Source organism: Ochotona curzoniae, unplaced genomic scaffold, assembly GCF_017591425.1.
Source record: "Ochotona curzoniae isolate NIBS_2020 unplaced genomic scaffold, NIBS_Ocur_1.0 contig_3520, whole genome shotgun sequence".
Lineage (NCBI taxonomy): Eukaryota > Metazoa > Chordata > Mammalia > Lagomorpha > Ochotonidae > Ochotona > Ochotona curzoniae.
In genome coordinates, this window is record NW_024465894.1 from 14,058,124 (window position 1) to 14,078,427 (window position 20,304).

Consider the following 20,304-nt stretch of genomic DNA (forward strand, 5'->3'; position numbering starts at 1 on the left):
ATGGGAAACCATAGCACCAACTGCTTCTGCTTCACAACCCCACAGCGCTGTGTGCTTATGTGTGGTAGGTAATTAACATTGTTCTCTGTGAGGGCAGAGAACATATCTGGTTTTTCCCACCACTTATCCTTGGTATCTGGTTTGATACCTGATGCAGAAAAGTAGCTAGCAGTAATTATTAGATGGATAACCACCTACCATTTATTAAGTACTTGATAGGTACCAGGCCTGGGGATGTAATAGTGAAAAAAACAGCGTGTGGCTTTACTACACTAAAAGACAACTCTAATACAGTGTTTTTGATGTATGATAATAAAATTACATGGTACTGAGAGAGTGTAGCTGGAATCCTTGTTCTTGTGCCGGCTCATAGAAGCCTTTCTGGAGAAATCTGACAAAGAAGGATGCATTCACCAAGCTATGAAGATTGGATAGAACATTCTAAGCAAAAAGCTGTGGCATGTGAAAATGCCAGATCTAAGGAAATGCATTGAGCTTGAGTGGCTCAGTTTGGCCAAATCCTGATATCAGCCTGAATGCTGAGAGCCAATGAAGTTCCCATGGGGTGTCAATGTGAAGTCTAGGGCTTCTGGTTTACCAATATTGGGCAACAAGGCACTGACCTTTGGACTCAGCTATTTTTTGGCAGGAATTTCATGATGCCTCCAAGGAATCCTTCCTGATAAGGTGTAGGTCTGCAAGTCAGGTATAAAATGCTAACACTACCTTACCTTAGCCTGCTGAGGAGGGATTTCTTTCCTTTCCAGGCAGGCTGTATAACCCAGGCAGAATCCTCTAGATGAGGCTAAATGTTGTGACACAATAGATTGAACACTGCTTCGGACACCTACATCCTATTTTGGAGTGCTAGATCAATTCCAACTTGCTGTAAATGCACCAAGGAAGATAGCAAAACTTGGGTCCCTGCCATCCAGGTGGGAGACCTTGATAGTTACTGCAAAAAAAAAAAAAAAGTCAGCCAACGACAAATGGAACATTGGAATCTGTGTTGATGAAGGTTGAGGGTGGGTAATCAACTGGATGTGGTTCCAAGGTGGTGGAAATCCAGTTGGGCTGCTGACTTATCCCTGCTTTGGACTCTCTGGCTTTGTGATCTGGAGTGGAGTTGGTGCTGAGTGGATATCTGCCTGGAGCATGGCAGGGCCCTGTCAGCCCAGGAACCTCAGGCACCAGAGCTCAGACATCAGCTTTGCTGCTTCAGTTACCTGTGAAGCAGAAGTGAATACCATAGCTCTTTGGAATAAGTATTTGTAGTATGCCGTATTGTATGTAAAAGGTGAACCAAGTCATAAAATAACTTACTGAGAATTTGTATCTGATTTCTTCCACACTGGAACAGATTACCATGGTCCCTATACTAGCTATTGCCACAGACCCCCTTGAATAAAATCTGCCTTACCATCTTTAATAAAAATAGTTTACTCTGATTGTACTTGAACCTATACCCACAAAGTGATCACAAAATATTAAGCTGACCTCTAAAATTTATGCATCCCAGACCTGAAGATAGATGTAGGGTGGGTACCCAAAACATGGGTATCTTCCTCCAAGAATGAATACTTTTTTTAAAAAAAGGAAGGAAAAAATCTTTCATTTGTTTGAAAGAGATTCAGAGGGGAAGAGAGCTTCCGTCCACTAGTTTTCTTCCCAGATGATCCCAGTGACCAGGATTGTGTCAGGCCAAAGCCAGGAACCAGAGCTTCTTCCAGGTCTCCCAAGTGGGTGGCAGGGACCCAAAGATTTGGGCCATCCTCCATAGCTTTCCCAAGTGCATCAGCATGGAGCTGGATCTGAAGTGGAGCAGCTTGAGCTCAAACTGGCATCCATGTGAGTGCTGGCATCACAGGCAGTGGTTTTACCTGCTATACAATGTTGGCCTCTGGGGCCTGGCACAGGCACCATGGCCTAACGGTTGAAGTCCTCACCTTGGATGCAGTGGGATCCCCTATGGGCGCCAGTTCTAATGCCAGCGACCTCGCTTCCCATCCAGCTCTCTGCTTGTGGCCTGGGAAAGCAGTCGAGGATGGCCCAAAGCCCCCACATTGGAGACCTGGAAGAGCTCCTGGCTTCTGGCTTCAGATTGGCTCAGCTCCAGCCATTGTTGTCACTTGGGGAGTGAATCATCGATGGCAGACATTTCTCTCTGTCTCTTATATATATACCTGACTTTGTAATAAAAATAAAATAAAAATCTTTAAAAAAAAAAAGTTGGCCTCTGAATCAGTACATTTTGAAATTTTGAGAAAAGGTACTTTTTCTGATTTGGTGAATATGTGCCAATACAAGCTTTTGGCCAAATGTGTGCCAATAAAGCTGGAAACTGTATTTTTCTTAAAAATCTAAAAAGCTAGGAAATATGAGATGTATATAATGAGAAGTGTTGGTACTTTTGCATTGTTAGGCAATCAGTTACCCTAACTGTGCTCTTGCTATGAAAATAGAGAGTTTGCTTACTTCATACGGGCCAGATTACAGCAGCTGGGCATGGTGCTTTCTGGGCAAGTCTAGGAGGCCCACTTGTTTGATCACTCTTTCTGTTTCGGTTTTTGGGGTTTGTTTGTTTTTTTTTGTTGTTGTTGTTTGGCCATTTGGTATTTTCGATATTTTATGCTTCACTTTCCATGATCTTTTTAAAATTACATATATTAAAATGTTAACCAACAGAAACCTGAAAATGTTGTGCAGGTCATCTCTGGGTCAGCCAGGCCCCATTCCTCAGCAGTGACCATGGCTACTAAGTCATCAAACTTCTACCTTTTACTTTTTGGTGGGGCAGGGGGAAGGGCAGAGTTAAAGAGAGGAGAGACAAAGAAAAGGATCTTCCGTTTTCTGGTAAACTTCCCACATGACTGCAGTGGCTGAAGCTGAGCCAGTCAGGAGCCAGGAGCTTCTTCCCAGCCTCCCATGTGGGTCCAGCCTGTTAACAGGGAACTGGATCAGAAGTGAAGCATCTGGCACTGGAACCAGTGCCCACATGGGATACTGGCATTGCAGGTGGAGGACTGGCACCTCATTCTCCTTTTCTCTCTCCTCTTACTTTCTCACTCTGCCTTTCAAATAAATATTTATTTTTGAGATTTTAAAGAAATGTTTATATTTGGAGAGCAGTTTCAAGGTGTTCATTACACTGTGCCATAAAAGAACTTCATGTGAAGGTTTTGAGAAATATTACCTAAATGTAAGACTAAGTTCATTGATTTAAGTTTTCATAGTACAAAAGAAACTACTGTGACCTATTAGAGATCCTCGGCTGCCATGTCCTGTGCAGCCATCAGGCTTCCCCCAATTCAGGCAAGGCCATTGCTTGCCCTGAGTTGCTGCCATTCCTGGTGCAGTTATAGCTTCAATAGGCCTGACACCTGTTAACCAAAGTCCATAGTCATGACTTTGATATAGTATGACAAAAAGTTTGTCTCTTCAAAATAGTGAGTTGGGTCTGGCATGGTAGCTCAGTGGCTAAAGTCCTTGCCTTGTATGCTCCGGGATCCCACATAGGTGCCAGTTCTAATCCCACTAGCCCCGCTTCCCATCCAGCTCCCTGCTTGTGGCCTGGGAAAGCAGTTGAGGATGGCCCAAAGCTCTGGGCCCCTGCACCCACATGGGAGACCTGGAAGAGTCTCTGGACTCCTGGCTTTGGATTGGCTCAGCTCCAGCCGTTATTGTGGCCCCTTGGAGAGTGAATCAGTGGATGGAAGATCTTCCTCTCCTCCTCTCATGTATCTGACTTTGCAATAAAAATAAATCTTTAAAAAAGAAAGTGACTTGTAGCAGGCCCTTAGCTGTGGCCTGTCAGGGTGCTTGGGCTTGAGCCCTGACTCTACTTCTGATTCTAGCTTCCTGCTACTGTGTAGCCTGGGAGGCAGTAGTCGAGGTTTCAAGTAACTGGATCCCTGCCTCCCACATGAGAGACCTGAGACTGTCTCCCCAGCCCCTGGCTTTTGGCGCTGTTCAGCCATGATTGGGGGCGGGGGATATTTTGGCAGTGAACTAATGCATGCAGATAGCTCTGTTTCTCATATGCTCATGTGCTTGCTTTTTCTCTTCCTCCCTCCTCTTCCATGGGCTGGCTTTCCCGGCTGGTTTACTCCCTTATGGCATCCTTCATTGGTTTCTCACCAGAAGTACCACATGTCATCTTCCACACTATTTTGATTGTTGGGAACCAGTGACACAGATTGCAGGGTCAGATGTCCAATTGAAAAGGCTGTCCCCACTCTACCAATTTTCTAACCGGTAGTGCGTTTCTGCAGTCACCAGGCCTTAGTGTGCCACACCATCTGCCAGTCCCGCCTGATTTGGAGTCTGCTCAGACTGATTCAGAAGCCAGCAGGGCTGCACGTGGGGCCTAGCCATAGGGAAGTGCTGCAGCTGATCCTGTCCCTGTTCTCCCTCCACAGATGTAACCAGTGCAGTGCAATCCAAGCGGAGAAAATCCAAGTGAACCAGCTGGACGGCGACTTGATACTTGTAAATGTGTGTGAATTTTACAAAGAGCAACTTTGAGCTGTGACTTTTTAAAATCCATTTCTGTACAGTTAATCATTTTAATAATGTGGCCCTTTTCCTAGTCCCTGCAACCTGTTTTCATAAAGTACAAAGGGGGAAGCAGGGCAATTGAGCCCTTCAGTGTTTTGAGATGAAGGTCAAGTTTTCTAAAATGTTGCCATGTATTGTGAGGAGCTAATACCATTGTAAATGTTATTAGTTTTCCCATTTCCTAAGCAACCTAGAGTACAGGGTGAGCATTTTTAGGTCTCTTAATGATGTATTGTGCTGTGGAAGTGTACTGTGTGTGACTAGCAGTAGTGGGGGCAAAAGCAATCTTCTCATTTGGAAATGTTGTAAATAATTTTATTATATAGTGTTTTGGATGTATTTGTTGTAGAAACGGACCAGTGAATAAAAAGAATCTAAGGATTTGTACAATGTGAAATACTGAATGTGTTTAATAAATGTCATTGTCATAGAACATGAAGGTATGTTATTGACAAGGAATTATTGGGGGAACAGGCCCTTCAGACCCTAAATTAGTGAGCAGTGCTGCCTTTGAGAATTTTTTTTTAAAGATTTTTTTTTTTTCCATTGGAAAGGCGGATATACAGAGAGGAAGATCTTCCGTCCGATGATTCACTCCCCAAGTGAGCACAACGGGCCGATACTATGCCGATCCGAAGTCAGGAGCCTCTTCCGGGTCTCCCACACAGGTGCAGGTTCCCAAAGCTTTGGGCCGTCCTCGACTGCTTTCCCAGGCCACAGGCAGGGAGCTGGAAGGGAAGCGGGGCTGCCGGGATTAGAACCGGCGCCCATATGGGATCCCGGGCGTGCAAGGCGAGGACCTTTAACCACTTGCGCCACTGCGTCAGGCCCAGCCTTTGAGAATTTGATTCCCATCTTTTCCCGCTACACCTGAGATGCTCTCCATAGCAACAGCAAGCTGAGGAAAATGTACGCATCTGTTAACAACTCACATGTGCCCTTTGAAGAAACTAGCCCTGTTCACATCACACTGTCTCACACTAGGTTGTGTGATATATATTAGCCAAACTGCTTTTGGTTGTAAATGATGGAATCAACCTGGAGGATCAGAGGTCTCCAGGATTTTTAAAAAATATTTTTATTAGAAAAGCAGATATGCAGAGAGGAGGAAACACAAAGATGTCCAATGGTTCACTCTCCAAGCTGCCCGAAAGGCTGGAGCTGAGCCAATATGAAACCTGGAGCTTCTTCCAGGTCTCCCAAGCAGGTGCAGGGTCCCAAAGCTTTGGGCCGTCCTCAACTGCTTTCCCAGGCCACAAGCAAGGAGCTGGATGGGAAGCAGGGCTAGTGGGATTAGAACTGGCACCCATATGGGATCCTGGTGTGTTCAAGGTGAGGACTTTAACCACTCTCACACAGGGCCTACATTCTCGTGCAGGGCCGGTCCCCAGGATTTTTTAGAAACAAACAGCTGTCAGCAATCTAGATGCACCTGCTCTCCCATCACTTCCGTATCATGGATTGCGCCGAGACATCAGCGTTTACACCTGCTCCAACCAGGAGCTGAGACCAGACTGATGTGCAAGACTGGCCAGCAGCAAGAACCCATTTCAGCTGGACGGCCTTCCTGCTTGGTCTTGTTGCTGTGTTTGGGTGGGCACCTCTCATTAAACGGGGCATTCTGCATCAGACAGCAGAGATTCCCAGTTCACCCTACTCTTTGGCTGCTGTGTTTCTCCCAGAGGGAACTTCATCTCATCAACATGCCCAGGATGTTCCCATTGCTGCCTCAATTCTTCAAAATTTGTATGAAGTCCAGGGTCATCTATTTTTGTCCCTGTCCTCCCCCAGCCTTCAAGAACTCCAGTGCTTTTCTCAGCCTGGGGCCTCGGCCTTTTGCTGTGTCTTAAAGGACTTGAGTTATGTTGTGAATTAAGGAGTTAATTAGCATTTATTAAACTAAGCAGTAACAGGAAATGGGCTTGTGGCTAAAAGCACCTGGACTAATGGGACTCACTGGCATCCTATTTTTGGCTAAAGGGCTTGGGGAAATAAAGGGAGGCTTCGGAGAGACTTCTACCATCACTGGTCTCCTGTCGGTGCTTCATCCCCAGACTGTGTCCTCCTGGCTCTGCTGGCTGGAGCAGGGTTATGCAAGGAGTCCTCAGAAAGCTCATGGAAAATTAGTATTATTTAAAAAAAGAATGCTTCATTCTCAAAAAAATTTTTTTTTGCACCAGAACCAGTGTTGTGGTATAATGGGGTAAAGCCACCTATTTGTGTCCTGGCTGCTCTAGTTCTGAGCAAGCTCCTTGCTAATGTGCCTGGAAAAGCAGTGAAAGATGGCACAAGTGCTTGGGCCCCTGTACCCACATGGGAAACCTAGATGAAGCCCCTATCCCAGCACAGGACATTGTGGTTTCAGAAATCAGTACATAAAAGATCCTCGCTTCCTGTCTCTCTTTTACTTTGCCTATCAAATAAAACTTTAAAAATTTTTACATGAAAAAAATAGCTTCAATTTTTTTTCCCCATGAACTTTTTGAGGTTCCCATCATTCCTTCCTGTTCAGTGGTTCCTTGCCCCTGCCATAATCCAGTACCTGAGACCAGAAGAGTGAGTTGGTGATTGTCTCTATGCTCTGATTTAACCATCTTTATGTGTGTCCTTTATTCTAAGGATCCTCTACATGTAGCTATGAGTCACTTCACACATTGGCTGTGTTCCCAGTAATCATATCTACCCTCTCCCTCCTTCTATGATGCACTCCCCAAAGCCAAAGCCAGCTAAGTAAAAATACCTTATGCCAGGGCTGTGCTTGAAATTACACAAATGTGAATTCAACTCAGGTGGAAAGCATAATGTGCTTTAAATAGATTTTTATTTGTTTTTCTTTATATTAATTTTTTTCTCCCATATAGGAACAGCATTACATTTACAGTCTAACAATCAGAATCCTGTTACACACATACACAGGCATGCCACAGGACCAGGTCAAGGCGGTCATGCCCTTGAATCTGTTGACACATCATAACATGGTCAACCAGAGTCTCCTCGTCTCAGCCAGTCTCAACACAAAACACCCAACAGGGATGCACTCAACTTGGTTCCATTTGGAACTGGGTGGCAGGGCAAAAGGGAAAGTACTAGAAATGGGCCGTAGTTTGTTTGCATTCAGTCCCTGCCTATAAAGCCCACATGGAGCTGGGAAAGCATCCAAGGACTCTGGCAGGGTCCTCGCTGCCCCTAAGACATTGGGGTCAGAACAGGTATCCAGGGGAGTCATCCAGGGGGCTGGGGAGCAGGCATACTCCAAACTGCTCATACACACACATACACACACACATGCACGCACGATGCCCTCTTAGGCCTAGACTGGCAAAGGCTAGAAAGTGACAGCTTGAGGGAACCACTCAGACTCAGTGGAGAACAATGGGGAAGTAACCCTCTAACGTAAATGGGATTCACTTTCGAAAGGTCTCTGACATCCTCAGTTTTGGCAAGGTGCTGGTAGCATTAATATTAACACTCGCCAACTGACTCCAACTTCTCCAGGGGTTCTGGAAATACCCAGTCAGGGACAGACTCTTATCCCCTCCTGTCTAAGGTTGCATAGGACTTTGAATTCTGGTTCCCTCAGGTATTCAAGTTCTGTGGTTTAAAAAAAAAAAATCCTGAAGCATGCTCAAGGTGAAAGGCACATACACAGTCAATACAGTATGACAAGGCCTGATGCTTCAGGAGTCAGACAAGCAGGAGACCAAGTAGTGTTGATTCTTAGAAATCTATACACAATTAGAATATGGCCACACGCAAATGCTACAGAATCTAGGAAAGTACAAAAAGAGTATGACCCTTCCAACCAGCCGGTGGAAGACTAGAGAGTTCTAGAACTACAGGAGCCTCCAGAATTAGAGATGAGGGCAGAACCGTCTAATAGTTGTATCAAATGCCCTTTGTCTAGGACCGAGCTTAGGCCCCAGCTGGCAGTGTGACTAAGCAGGAGGGGTTGGAGTTTCAGCTCTCAGAAGTGCTGAAGATCCTAAGCTGGCTGGCTATACAGTGACCAAGGGACAGCTGGAAGAAGTGACAAGACTCTCACTGAAGACTCACTTCAGCCGGGAAGGCTTGTGGACAACAGTTGGAGCCCTTATGGGCTGACACGGGGTCTCTGACCTACTTTTACTGTCCATTTGGCTTATTCTCTGGGTGTATCCCCACAAGGCTTTCCCTGTCCCCATCCTGGATCCACAGAGCCATCTCCTCCCTTCCCCACACCCCACGCCCCACCCCAACAGGAAAGCCCGGCGCTGTCTGATCCAGGCAGGCAGCTTTCTTTGCCCTCATAGGAATGCAAGAGTTTTCTCCAAGTCTCAGCTCAGCTTGTGAGGCCTGGAAACCAGGAATGGGACTGCGGGGCTAGACCTATGTTCATATGTAACAGGAAGTCTGAAAAGTTTCAGGAGAAGAGCACACACTAAAAAGAGGGCACAGGAAGCAACTCAGGGCATCCCGAGAGGCCGTTGCTGGTGTTAGAGCCCGAGATTTAGCACATGGCCAAGAGGTGGGCCACTCCCTGCACCGCCCAGCCAGGCTACCTCACCAGAGTCTCCAGTAGAACCCCCAGGTACTAACTGGAGAAGGGAAGGGGAGAGCCCTCGGCCTGCAATTCTCCCCCAGCAGCCTAGAAAGGAAGAGGCTTGCTGGAGGACATGAGCAGGACCTGAAGGTCCTCGCCCCAAGCCTCCTTTCTTAGGAGTGTTTAGTCCCCACGCCCGAGCACATTGGGGGTTAGATCTGAGGCCGGAGCCCAGTGAAGGCTGGACTGTCTCCATCCACAACAGCAACCCTCAGCTTCCTTGTCCTGGGGTGCTGGTCCTCCCCAGGCCCAGAAGCCCTCTGGCCTGCACCTCTCCTCAGCCACTTCTAGCACCGTGGGCATGTGAACAGATGGCCAGGAGAGCAGGGCCTTGCCCAGCTTCTGCTCCGGAGGAGGCACATCAGGGCAAGGGTGGCAAAATGCCCCGGAAGCCCTTCAGACTAGGGGTGGGGGGAATGCAGGAGGGGGTACATGTTAGGGAAAGCTCTGAGAAGTAGGATAGCAGCAGAGGGGTGTCGGGGTAAGCTCCAGGCTCAGCCTGCAGGCAGGGCAGGGCCTCTCCAAGCCAGCACAGGGTCACCAGCTCCCACAATGCCCTCTCCCCTACTGTTTGTTTCTAGACCTGTCTCTCCTTCAACCTGTGCCTCCATGTCTGCCTCTCCAGCCAGGTGCCTCTTTCCTTTGAATCCCTCCACCTTCACCCTCGTCCCCACATTTCACTGTCCTTGTCCACATACTTGACCTTCTGCTGCCTGTGCTAGCTCCAAAGAGCCCAAACCCCCAGGGCAAAGGAAGAGGGAGTTCTCCCCCAACCAATACAGGTTGTCAGAGCTGGGCTCTGCTCGGGAGGAAGCTACTGGGAACGGGAGGGTGGGGGATGAGCCAGATCCAGGAGTGGAAAGAGGCCAAGAAGGAAAAGTAGGAATGGGGACCAGAAAAGGAAAGGGCTGGAGGTGGGGGGTGAGGCAGGAATGGGAGTGGCAAGGAGGAGTGGAGTTAAGGGGGCAAGGGGTCTGAAGCAGATTAGAGAGGTTCGAGGGTGGAGAAATAAAGAGGGTCCGGGAAGGAAGGGCTGGCACCCCACCTCACACACCCAGAGGAGGAGAGAGGTGGTGGGACTGGGCGCAAGGTTGTGGCGGCCGCCCTCCAAGCTGCGCACTAGCTGTGGCGGAGGGCCCCCCCACCCCCCCGAGACGGGGATTGGGAGAGGGTGAGGGGGGTTCATGGCGTGGCCGGCACCCGCTCAGTAGTTGAACTGGCGCTGGCACGGTTGGTAGACGAAGCTGCCCTGGTGCTTGGGCCGGCGCGGGCGGCTCTCCCGGGCGCGGTTCTGCCGCTGCACCACCTTGGCGCTCAGCGCGTGGCGCTCGGCGCGCTGCCGGGCCCGCTGCAGCCGTCGTACCTGGCCGGCCTTCTCCAGCAGCACGGCCCGCGCCGGCAGAGGAGCAGCGCCGGTGGCGGCGGCATGGTGCAGGGCACGGGGCTCGCGACGAGCGGGCGCCAGCTCTCTGCAGGGATAGAGAGCGGGGACTCAGGATGGGGCAGGCCAGGCAGGTGTCGGGGAAGACTGCATCTCTCTCCCTGGCCTCGAGTGCCGCCAGGTCAACCCGGCTCCAGTTCCGGGGACAGGTCCAAAGCCCAACAACCCGGTTCTTAACTTGGCCAAAAGCCTCTACAGACCCCACCTGCTTGGCACTCCTGCCAGCCTAGAAGACTGCAAATCCCGCCCAACTTCTCAACCGAGGCTCTCCCAAGCCCCGCCCAGAACAGAGACCACGCCTCCATCCCGAAGGCCCCTCCCACTTCCCCGAAGACACGCCCCCGGGATCCGGCTTCCAGACTTGGCCTGCTCCCCTGGCCCACTTACCCATCACTAAGGTCACCATCCCGCAGGGCAGCGTCCGGCAGCGGGGAAGGAGGCCCAGATTCCACCACTATGGTGCTGCCAGTGACGTAAACGGACATGCTGGGGTGCTCGATGAGGAGGTCCTCCAGGGGGTTGCTCTGGAGGCGGGCGGGCCCGAGGCCGGGCCCCTCTGCAGTGAAACAGGCAGGAGGGGTAACAAACCAGCTTTCGTCCATCAAGGAGGGCGCGGGCGGAGGACGGCCCACGGGGGCAGCGGTGGCCCCTGGAGCCGTGTAGCTGTCTACAGGGCGCGGGACGGGGGAGCCAGGCCAGAGGAGGAAGGGGCGGCAGCAGGGAAGGCACACACACACACCACACACACACAGACCGGATACAGAGGGACAGGGAGAGAAAGGGCATCGTTAGTCGGACCCACAGCCCCGCTGGCCCTGCCCTGAGGACACCCCCGGGGCCAACATGGCCCCCCATGGCATCGCCAGCAGATGGTGAAGCTGAGTCAGCACCTCCCCCTGGGAGTTCCGGCCTGCCCCCAATCCCTTCCTGCCTCCGACTCAAGCCTCACCCTGCAGGTCAATGATAAGCCAGCCGTCCACCTCATCCTCCTCCGAGACGAAGGCGCTGGGACACTCGGAGTCTTCGGGGGTCGGGGGAGCGCCAAAGAAGAGGCTGGTGAGGCGCTGGAACATGGTGGGGTCCGGGAGCGGCCTCACGGGGGCACCCTAGGGCAGGGCAAAAACCTGGGAAAGAGAGAGGAGTCAGGCTTGGCAGCCAGAAGCTCACCCCCCCTCCTGGCCTGGTACAGAGAGCGCAGGGGTCACCCCTGGTAGCCCCCCAGAGCAGCCATCACCATACAGGAGGGAGGTGTGTGTTTCTGCCATTCAAATCCAAGCTCTGTGACCTTAGAAAGCCATTTAACATACCTGGCTTTCATCCTCTCAACCCTCAAAGGCACCCCACTCTTGGGCACCTTACAAAGAATTAAGGGAGTCAAGTATTTACCAAGTACTTGGAACAGAAATCTCCCATCTGCTGGTTAACTAACCTGAATGCCTACAGCAAGTGGGAACCAAGAGTTCAAATCTCCCACACTGGTGATCGGGACTCAACCACTTAAACCATTACCCAGACAGATCAGCTGCCAAACCAGGACTCAAGCCCAGACAGCACGCTGTGGGATGCGGACAATCCAAGTTATGCCTGACCCCAAGTCCAATGTCAGGGAACTAGTCATGCTTACAGCCTGCAGGGGAACTCTCGGTGTGGACAGATGGAGGGAGGAGTAGGTACAACCAGGCTCTGCCCAGAACGGTGAAAAACAGTCTTTCTCCAGGCACACAATCAATGTCCCCATTGTGCCTGCTTATCATCGTCATAAAGCAGCTAACATTCACGTGCCACGTCCTGCACTCGTAAGTAGCTTTCCTTATCTCACTTCATTCAATTCTCATAACAACCCTAGAACTACAGACAGCCGTTACTATCCCTCTGAAGGAAAGAAGTGGGATTTGAACTCATGCAGTTGGGTGTCTCTGAATTAAGACATGTGTATGTGTGTGTGACACCAGGAGTCATAATCCCTGAGTATTTTTCTGGAAACGTGGACGTTCATATATTTTTCTTAAAGCAAACAGTCCTGGACTCCAGAGATTAAGAATGGTGCCTGGAATTGATGTGGTTTGGAAAGCACCAGCTAGCAGAAATCCCACAAAACTGTGTGAGTAGAGAAGCCTCGGTTCTGCCTGGCAGGTGTAAAGATATTCACACACACACACACACACACCCTGGCTCCCACCCCCCCTTTCCCAGTCTCCTGCTCTGCTCAAGCAGACTAGCATCACCAGAGTGAGGAGGAAAGATCAGGTTCCCAGCACTCAGCCAGTCTCCCCAGGGGAGGGGGAGCAAAGCTGGGGGAGTGCCCTGCCCCAGAAGTGGAGGCAACAAGGTGCTAGGTGCAGAGTTGCCACCAGTTCAAGAATCTACAAGTCTTCAAGAACAGGAGCAGGGCAGGTGCCAGAGCCCTGATTACCCAGAATGCTCATGTCAGGAAAGCCTTAACAAACAGTCCCCAAAAAGGAGGGGGGGCTCACATAGGAAGCGTGATCTCCTGGCCCTCTCTGTCTAGCCAGCCATAAAACATTGGGACTGCTGGCACCAGCATCCAGCACACATGGAACAGGGCACCCACAGTGTCCCAGAGCTGGCCGGGGGGGGGGGGGTAACTGGGGAGGAGCTTCCTGCCCCAGGTCACACAAGTCAATGACAGTGACCGGAGTGAGTGCCGGTAGCTCCAGGCAGTCGGCCAGTGCCCGCCCCCTCTCCTGACCACTGGCCCAGACTCTTGGATTCTCTTTCCCAGCCCTACCAACTTCCTGGTTCTCAGATTCCCAGCTCTGCTCCAGGGAGAACCAGTCCTTTTAATAACCACAGCAGCTGTGCCCAGAATAGCTGGGAAGCCCCAAGCCCCTTTTACCCCAACCCATCCTGAGTACAGCTGGGGCTGCGACCACCCACTTGGGAAGTCGGGAGGTCTCTTCTCCCACCCTTCAACAAGAAGGGGCTGCAACAATCCTGCAACCCCCACAATACACCAGGACCTGTCCCTCCTGACTGACAGCCCTCTGGGAGTTGGTGGGGGGGGGGTGAGAAAGGGCCAATTCAGGGAACTCACCCCACCCTCTACCCAACCAACGTGAGCGCCAGAGGCACCTCCAGACAGCCAATGACTCACTTTTCTGTGGTCAAAACAGCTGGGAGGCAGCGATGGGACTTCAAGTTCCCAGCTGGAACTTGGGTAGCGCTCTTACCACACACACTGTTGCCTGCCCGTGGACAATGCACCTGTCACCCAGCAGGCCCTGGAAACCTCAGCAAGCCAGGGTCCTTCTTTGGACCTCAGTCTCCCTCTGAGGAGACATCAGATAGGATCCAAAACCGTCCATCTGGAGGCTGGCCGCGACGTCAGCTAAGGCGCTGCACAGCAGACCGGGATTAGGGGATGTTGTTTAGTCCTTGAGGGGCGGAGCCTGGAGCGGGGACAGAGGGGATTCTGCCCACCAGCCGGCGCCATCCCGACCACCTGGGGTCCGAGGCCGCCCCCTCCCGCCCCGGATCCCTCTCCCCACTCGACCCAGCTCGGGCAGCGGCACGCTCGACCCCTGTCCGGTGGCAAGAAGTAAGGGGGTCAGTCCTGGGGCGGCGCGTACCCCCCCTTACGCCCGGCCAGCCCGCCGGCGTCCCTCTCACCCACGGCCCAGCCCCGAGACGGCACCCACCGGGTCACCGGAGGACAGGCGACCCGAGCCGAGGGGAGGGGAGGGCAGTGCTGGCCTTGGTGACGACTCAATGTCATATGCAAATGGCCCAACGTCACGGTGTACCGGGCGTGCGGCAGCCAATCGGGAGCCGGGAACGCGGCCCCCCGCGGCCGCCGGAGAAGACAGACAAAGGCCCGGGAGGGAGCAGGGGGGCGCAGGGCGTGTCTGCTCCGTGCGCCCCTCACCGCGATCCCCGGGGCCCTGAGCGCTGCAGGGACTCACCTGGGGACGCGGCGGGCGGAACGGGTGCTGAGGTAGTTGTGCAGCGGGGCGACCCCGGGGCAGCGGCGGTGGCGGCGGGGGATCACCGGCCGGGCTGCATCGCGGGGCGTCCGGCGGGGACACGGAGCGGGGCCGGGCGGCGCGCGCTCGGAGCCGCAGCTGCGCTCGCCCGCGGGGCCCGGAGCCTGTGCGGCCGCCGCGGCCCGGCTCACGCCACAAATTGGAACGTTCAAACAGCTGATGGTGACGTCACAAAGGGGCCGCCCGCCCCGCGTCACGGCCCGGCTCCCCGGCGGCCAATCCCAAGCTGCACCACCACCAACCCCGACCGACACACACACACACACACCCAAGGCCCGGCCCCCTCTGCAGATAGCCGGCTGCAGAACAAGTGGCTCCTGCACCCGAGTCGGTGCTGGGAGCCTCGGGGTCCACGCCCCGCTGACCGCTGCCCAGCGGCGACGCGACGAGCACGGTGCCCATGCTTTCCTCTGGGGTGACCTTGGCCTTGCATGGTGGCCACAGGTGCCCTGTCCCTCGGCCGGCCGTGGCGTCCTCTGCTTGCAGCCCGTATCCGAACTCCCCCTCCCCGCTCCCTGACGTCACACCAGTCCGGTGCACCTGCTTTCCCCCTGCCCTTCATCACAGCATCCGCTGACCTGGAAACCGGCACTGCGCGGCCACTGAAATGCTTCCTCACTTTGTTTAGTCCACGTGGCTTCTGGGGCCACCCTTCACACACACACACCTTTGCATACAGAGACAGTGAGGAGTACAGATGTCACCGTTCGTGTGTGCATTCACATCCATTTATGCACTAGCATGGGCCGGGCAGCTACTATCACCGCTGCCACACTGCCAGCCCACACTACTAGGTCATTTAATGCCGGACACTACGATATGGTGGTTCCAATATGGTTTTTGTGCTCCACAACCAAGAGTAGGGGTTAACCCCATTTTGCCATTAAGGAGAGGAGACGAGCCGTGAGCATAAGTGACTTCCAAAAGTAATTAAGCTATAGACAAATTGGGAGTCAGGATTTGAACCAGGGACTAGCTTGGTGGTATAGCAGGTGAAACGTCCTGTTACCTGGTTCAAGTCCCGGCTGCTCCAGTTCTGATCCAACTCCCTGATAAGGCCTGGGAGAGCAGTGGAAGATGGCTCAAGAGCTTGGACTCCTGCGACACTGCTTGGGAGACTGGGATGAAGCTCCTGGTGCTTGGCGTCCACCAGAACTGGCCCTGGCCATTTAGGCAGTGAACCGGCAGATGCAGGGTTGTCTAGCCTGCCCCTCTCATTGTAAATCTTTCAAACACGTCTTTAAAAAAAAAAAAAAAAGGGCCTGGCACGGTAGCCTAGTAGCTAAACTCACAGGATCCCATATAGACACTGGTTCATGCCCTGGCTGCTCCACTTCCTATCCAGCTCCCTGCTTGTGACCTGGGAAAGTAGTGGAGGATGGCCCAAAGCCTTGGGACCCTGCACCCAAGTGGGAGAACTAGAAGAAGCTCTGGCTCCTGGCTTTGGATTGGCTCAGCTCCGGTAGTTGCAGCCACTTGGGGAGTGAGCCAGCAGATGGAAGGTCATTGTCTCTCCTCTCTGTAAATCTGACTTCCTAATAAAAATTAATCCTTTTTTTTTTAAAAAGGCAGAGTTACAAATGGAGATAGAAACAGAAAGAGGTCTTCTAACCACTGGTTCACTCCCCCAATGGTCACAGCAATTGAAGCTGAGCTGTTCTGAAGCCAGGAGCCAGGGACCTTCTGGATTTCCCATCTGAGTGCAGGTATCCAGAGACTTGGGCCATCTTCCACTGCGTTCCCAGGAACATTAGCAGGGATCTCATCCTGTCGCAGAGGGGACACACAGTTGGTGTCACAGGGTCATTCATCTCCTGACCCACAGTCCTCTGGAGAAATGTGCAAAATAAATAAATAAATAAATAAATAAATAAATAAATAAATAAATAAATAAAGGACACGTTCCTCCACCTTGTGTCTTCCTACTGAACCCACAGCTCCTGATCCTGACCCACTCCAGTGTCTCCATGCACATGTGGTCTAAACCTCAGGATGCGCCAACCCTCCCAGGGAAGATATGAGTTTCTGGCCTAACTTTGTCCCAAACTTGCCATATGACCTCCTGGGATGGCTGCTTCAACTGTCAGCTTGCCACGACCAAGCTGCCTTCTAGAGTAGATACTAAAATTCTTCCAAACCCTCTATTCTGAGGATTCCACCAATCCCACACGCCGGGCTCTACCTCTCCGGCGGCCTGGGCGATGCCTGGGGAAAGACCACGGGTGTTCCCCTTTAGCCTACCCACGGTGAGAGGCTCTGGGTCGGCTCTCAGCAGAGCTGCGCGGGGAGGGCCTGAGAGCTGCCCACCAGGCCCAGGCTGGGAGCTGCTGCGGAGAGGACTCTGTGCTCCAGTGGACAAACCCTGACCCAGCCCCCTGTCTGACACTGCTGAAAGACTCCTCCGCCTTGAGCAAGCAGGGGAAGGAGGCAGGAAGTCCTACTTGGAGATTTCCGCAGGAAGGGGAGGAGCATCATGTTCCTAGGGCTGATGTCCCCAAGTGTCCTCATCCGTGTGTCCCGGAGCCTCTACCCGTCACAGCCGCTTCCTGGTAACCTTGTGTGTCTTCTTGTGACCTCCTGGTTGATTTAAACAAAACAACTGCTCACATAGCTCTCCCGTCACACCGCTGTTTGGCTCTCAGGCGTTCTGTAGCTGGCTGAGTGGCTCGCTGCTCACAAGACAGGCATGGCTTCCCAGGATCCAGAGACGGTTCTCTCAAGAGTCAGCTCCCCTTCTTCTGTGGACACCCTGCCTTCAAGTCACACACCACTCTTCTTCCTGCTCAAGCCATTTCCCCTGCCTGCACTGCCCTCGTAAGACATTGTGGATAGCCAGTCTTCCCTTTGTTAGCAGTCTATACACCCCTTCTTCTCATAAACAGGCATGATGAGTAAGTGTGTGTATGTGTGTGTGTGTCTTTCCAAGTGGACATCTGACATTACAGAGGCAGGGTTTCTGTCCATTTGCTGCTAGCGTGGCCTGGCACAAAGTGGACCATGACCATGATCAAAGGCTCAGCATCTGCCTGAGGCTCATGGAGGGGTGGCTGGTTCCAGAGCCTGCCTCCGCTCACTGCCTACTCAGGTGTAGCTGGTGTTTGCTCAGGGACGGCTTGTGTGTTCTCAGAGGAGATGCTGGGCTTGTGGCTCGTAGCCTAACCTTCCTGGAGTTTATTCCCAGCACCAGGTGGTTCTTGTAGGTCTGATGGCAATCACCCATCAAGGATACTCACGAAAGTATGGGAGGGGTACCCAAGGAAGTGAGGGAAGGAGGGAGGGGGCTGGAGCCTAAGGGAGTCCATTCCCTGGGACCCCTGCCTCCTCTCCATTATGAGGGCTGGAGGAGAGCACAGATCCCCCATTTCATAAGGGGGACCCTGAGGCATGCAGAAGCTCTAAAGCAGCAGAGCCGTCTCTCCTGGCCCTGGTCCAAGGGAAGGGACTTTGGCCTGAACCTGGGGACTCTAGGAAGAGGAAGTGGGCATTGTGCTGGGGGCAATTCTAGGATCTCAATCACAATCAGACGTAGGGTGTCAATCCCGGGTGCATCCTGAGTACCTGTATGCAGACATCCAAGACTACACATGAAGACACCCAGCACCAAGTACACACAACGCACATGAACTCGTGTTGGTCAGGTTAACAGATGCCCATGCTCAACAGTGAGCACCTGTCCAAGTTTATGGACACCATGATGAGAGGTCAAAAGGCCACCCTTCTACTCCCAGGGAGGCTTCGGGCTCGCCCTCACCGTGCCCTCGGGGCTCCCCGCTGGCGTGGGGCCCACCACTTCAAAGGGCAGAGATGTGTCAGCCTGGGCGCGTCCCTCACGGGACCTTGCATGTGCTTGCGGGAATGAGCCAGGCTGTGTGTGCGGGCTGCCAGCCAGCTCACCGCTCACCCCGCCTCCCCCAACTCTGGCCTCAAGATAGAGGGCGGGACTGAGAGGATGCACTCACGGTAAACAATATAGTCTTCCTATTTTACTGGGAAGGAAATAAAACGAGGCCACGGCTAAATCGGTGACGTCACGAGGCCAACCGAAATTCCCAAATTCCCCCATCAGAGGTGCCTATACCTTGATGCGTTAACTTGACAGGCAGAGAGCGAAACAAAGAAAAGATCTTTCATCTGCTGGCTCACTTCCCAAATTCCTGCAACAGTCAGGAGTGGACACGATCAAAGCCAAGAGTCCAGAACTCTGTCCGGATCTCACATGTGGCTCAAGTCTTTGGACCATCATCCACTGCCTTCCAGGGTGCAGAATAGAAAGTAGAATAGCCAGAACCCAAACAGCCCTCTACTCTGGGACGTGGGCTTCCCAAACACGCCCTTAACCCGCTGTGCCATGATACACAGGCCTATTTCTTAACCAGGGGCCACTTTCCAAGAACTTCTCAAAAAGATTTGTTGTTCAACTTTCTGAATTTGAGGGTAACTGGGGTGTGAAGGAGTGTGCATGCAAGGAGGGGTGTGTGTACACCAAAATGACACTGCTTTGATCGTCAGGAAATCCAGGTTCCAATCCTGCTTCTGTCCTAGGTTTACTGCCTGACTATGGGCACATTTTTTTCTCGCAGCCTCAGTTTTCCCAACTGTACAATGGCTGGCTCAGTGCTTGCTTCAGTTCCTCTTTGTCTAGCGCTCCCTCCGGGCATTTGGAGTTGTTGTTTGTGTGAGCTGTTGCTTAATGCCTGTGTCTGTGCGGAGACAGTCAAGGTCAGATTCACTTCAGAGAGGGGTGGAGGGAAGAAGCAAGAAGCCAAAAGCCCGGCTGTGTTGAGCTGTCTGCCTGCCTGCAGTGTGAATGAGGCTGGACCAGGTGCGTGTCTGTGTCGGGAGGAGTCCAGGGGCAAGTACATGAGTGTGGGCGAGACCTTGGTGAGAGACTGCCATGCCAGAAGTGCCCTGCATGGAGCCCCACCCCCACACTTACAACTTTGGAAAAGAGGGGGTTGCATCCTGTGCACCCATGGGTGGTTAGCAGAGAGCTTTGGGACCACACAGGGGCAGGAGTCCAGGATTGCAGCCTCTCAGTTCTTGCCTGACACGCATGGATTTGGCTCTTCCCCCTAGGGTTTGGCTCTGAGGCTGGGGAGGAGCAGGTGGGTGGATGCAGTCTCCAGTGGAACCAGATACTCTTCTAGGAGCCAAAAACTGCCTGGGGGCTGGCACTGCTATCCACACGGGCTAAGCAGCCACCTGTAGCTCTCTCAGTTCTCATCCCTGTTGCTCTGCTTCCCATCCAGCTCCCTGCTAACGCACCTAGAAGTGAACCAGCTGGTTGTCACTGCTGTTTCTGTCTCATCTCTCTGCCTTTCACAAATACAGTGTTAACCATGAAGAAGCCTGGGTATGCAAATGCACAGTGTTTTTACCCTGACATGAAATTGTTTTCTTGAGGAACAGACACTGGTGCAAACAGAGCCACATGCAAGGACCAAGCGGACCTACGGGGGCTAACGAGAGCCTCTTCCCCAAGAGCAGGAAAACGGGGTGCAGCAGGCTCAGACGTACAGCCATGCGACACTTAGTTCTCCAGCAGTCTGAGGGTTCCTGGGGGGCTCGGTCTTTCCCTGACTGCTGCTTTACAGTGTCCACATTGGCAGGAAGCTGGAGTTGGCTGCCTGAATCGAGCATCATCCAGGTGTTGCTAAGTAGGGCCCTTGCCGCTGGGCCTAATAGCCACTCCAGAAGAGAGGTTTTCAACCATCCTTCTATAG

General features: G+C 52.6%; 2 protein-coding genes across 2 annotated transcripts in view; one reads left to right on the forward strand and one right to left on the reverse strand.

Moving 5' to 3' along the window:
* NCOA6 (nuclear receptor coactivator 6) overlaps positions 1-4,990 on the forward strand; it is a 68,689-nt gene extending 63,699 nt beyond the window's left edge. Inside the window, exon 16 of the mRNA XM_040981606.1 lies at positions 4,419-4,990. Within this exon, the coding sequence (XP_040837540.1) occupies positions 4,419-4,462 (44 nt within the window). The 3' untranslated portion in view covers positions 4,463-4,990. The remainder of the gene's footprint in view (positions 1-4,418) is intronic.
* Positions 4,991-7,359: 2,369 nt separating this feature from the next.
* Positions 7,360-14,596, reverse strand: TP53INP2 (tumor protein p53 inducible nuclear protein 2). The gene is made up of 4 exons (XM_040981607.1): positions 14,501-14,596; positions 11,527-11,701; positions 10,965-11,244; positions 7,360-10,605 (listed from the first exon to the last, which is right to left on the reverse strand). The coding sequence occupies exons 2-4, from the start codon at positions 11,648-11,650 to the stop codon at positions 10,341-10,343; spliced, it is 669 nt and encodes a 222-aa protein (XP_040837541.1). The 5' UTR covers positions 11,651-11,701; positions 14,501-14,596; the 3' UTR covers positions 7,360-10,340.
* Positions 14,597-20,304: the final 5,708 nt, after the last annotated feature.

Excerpts from the sequence above, each read along its gene's own strand:
- TP53INP2 (XM_040981607.1), bottom strand. The coding sequence starts at position 11,650 with ATGTTCCAGCGCCTCACCAGCCTCTTCTTTGGCGCTCCCCCGACCCCC. Across the intron at positions 11,245-11,526 it reads GCTTATCATTGACCTGCAGG|ACAGCTACACGGCTCCAGGG; the intron begins GTGAGGCTTGAG and ends CGCGCCCTGTAG. Across the intron at positions 10,606-10,964 it reads GATGGTGACCTTAGTGATGG|AGAGCTGGCGCCCGCTCGTC; the intron begins GTAAGTGGGCCA and ends CTATCCCTGCAG.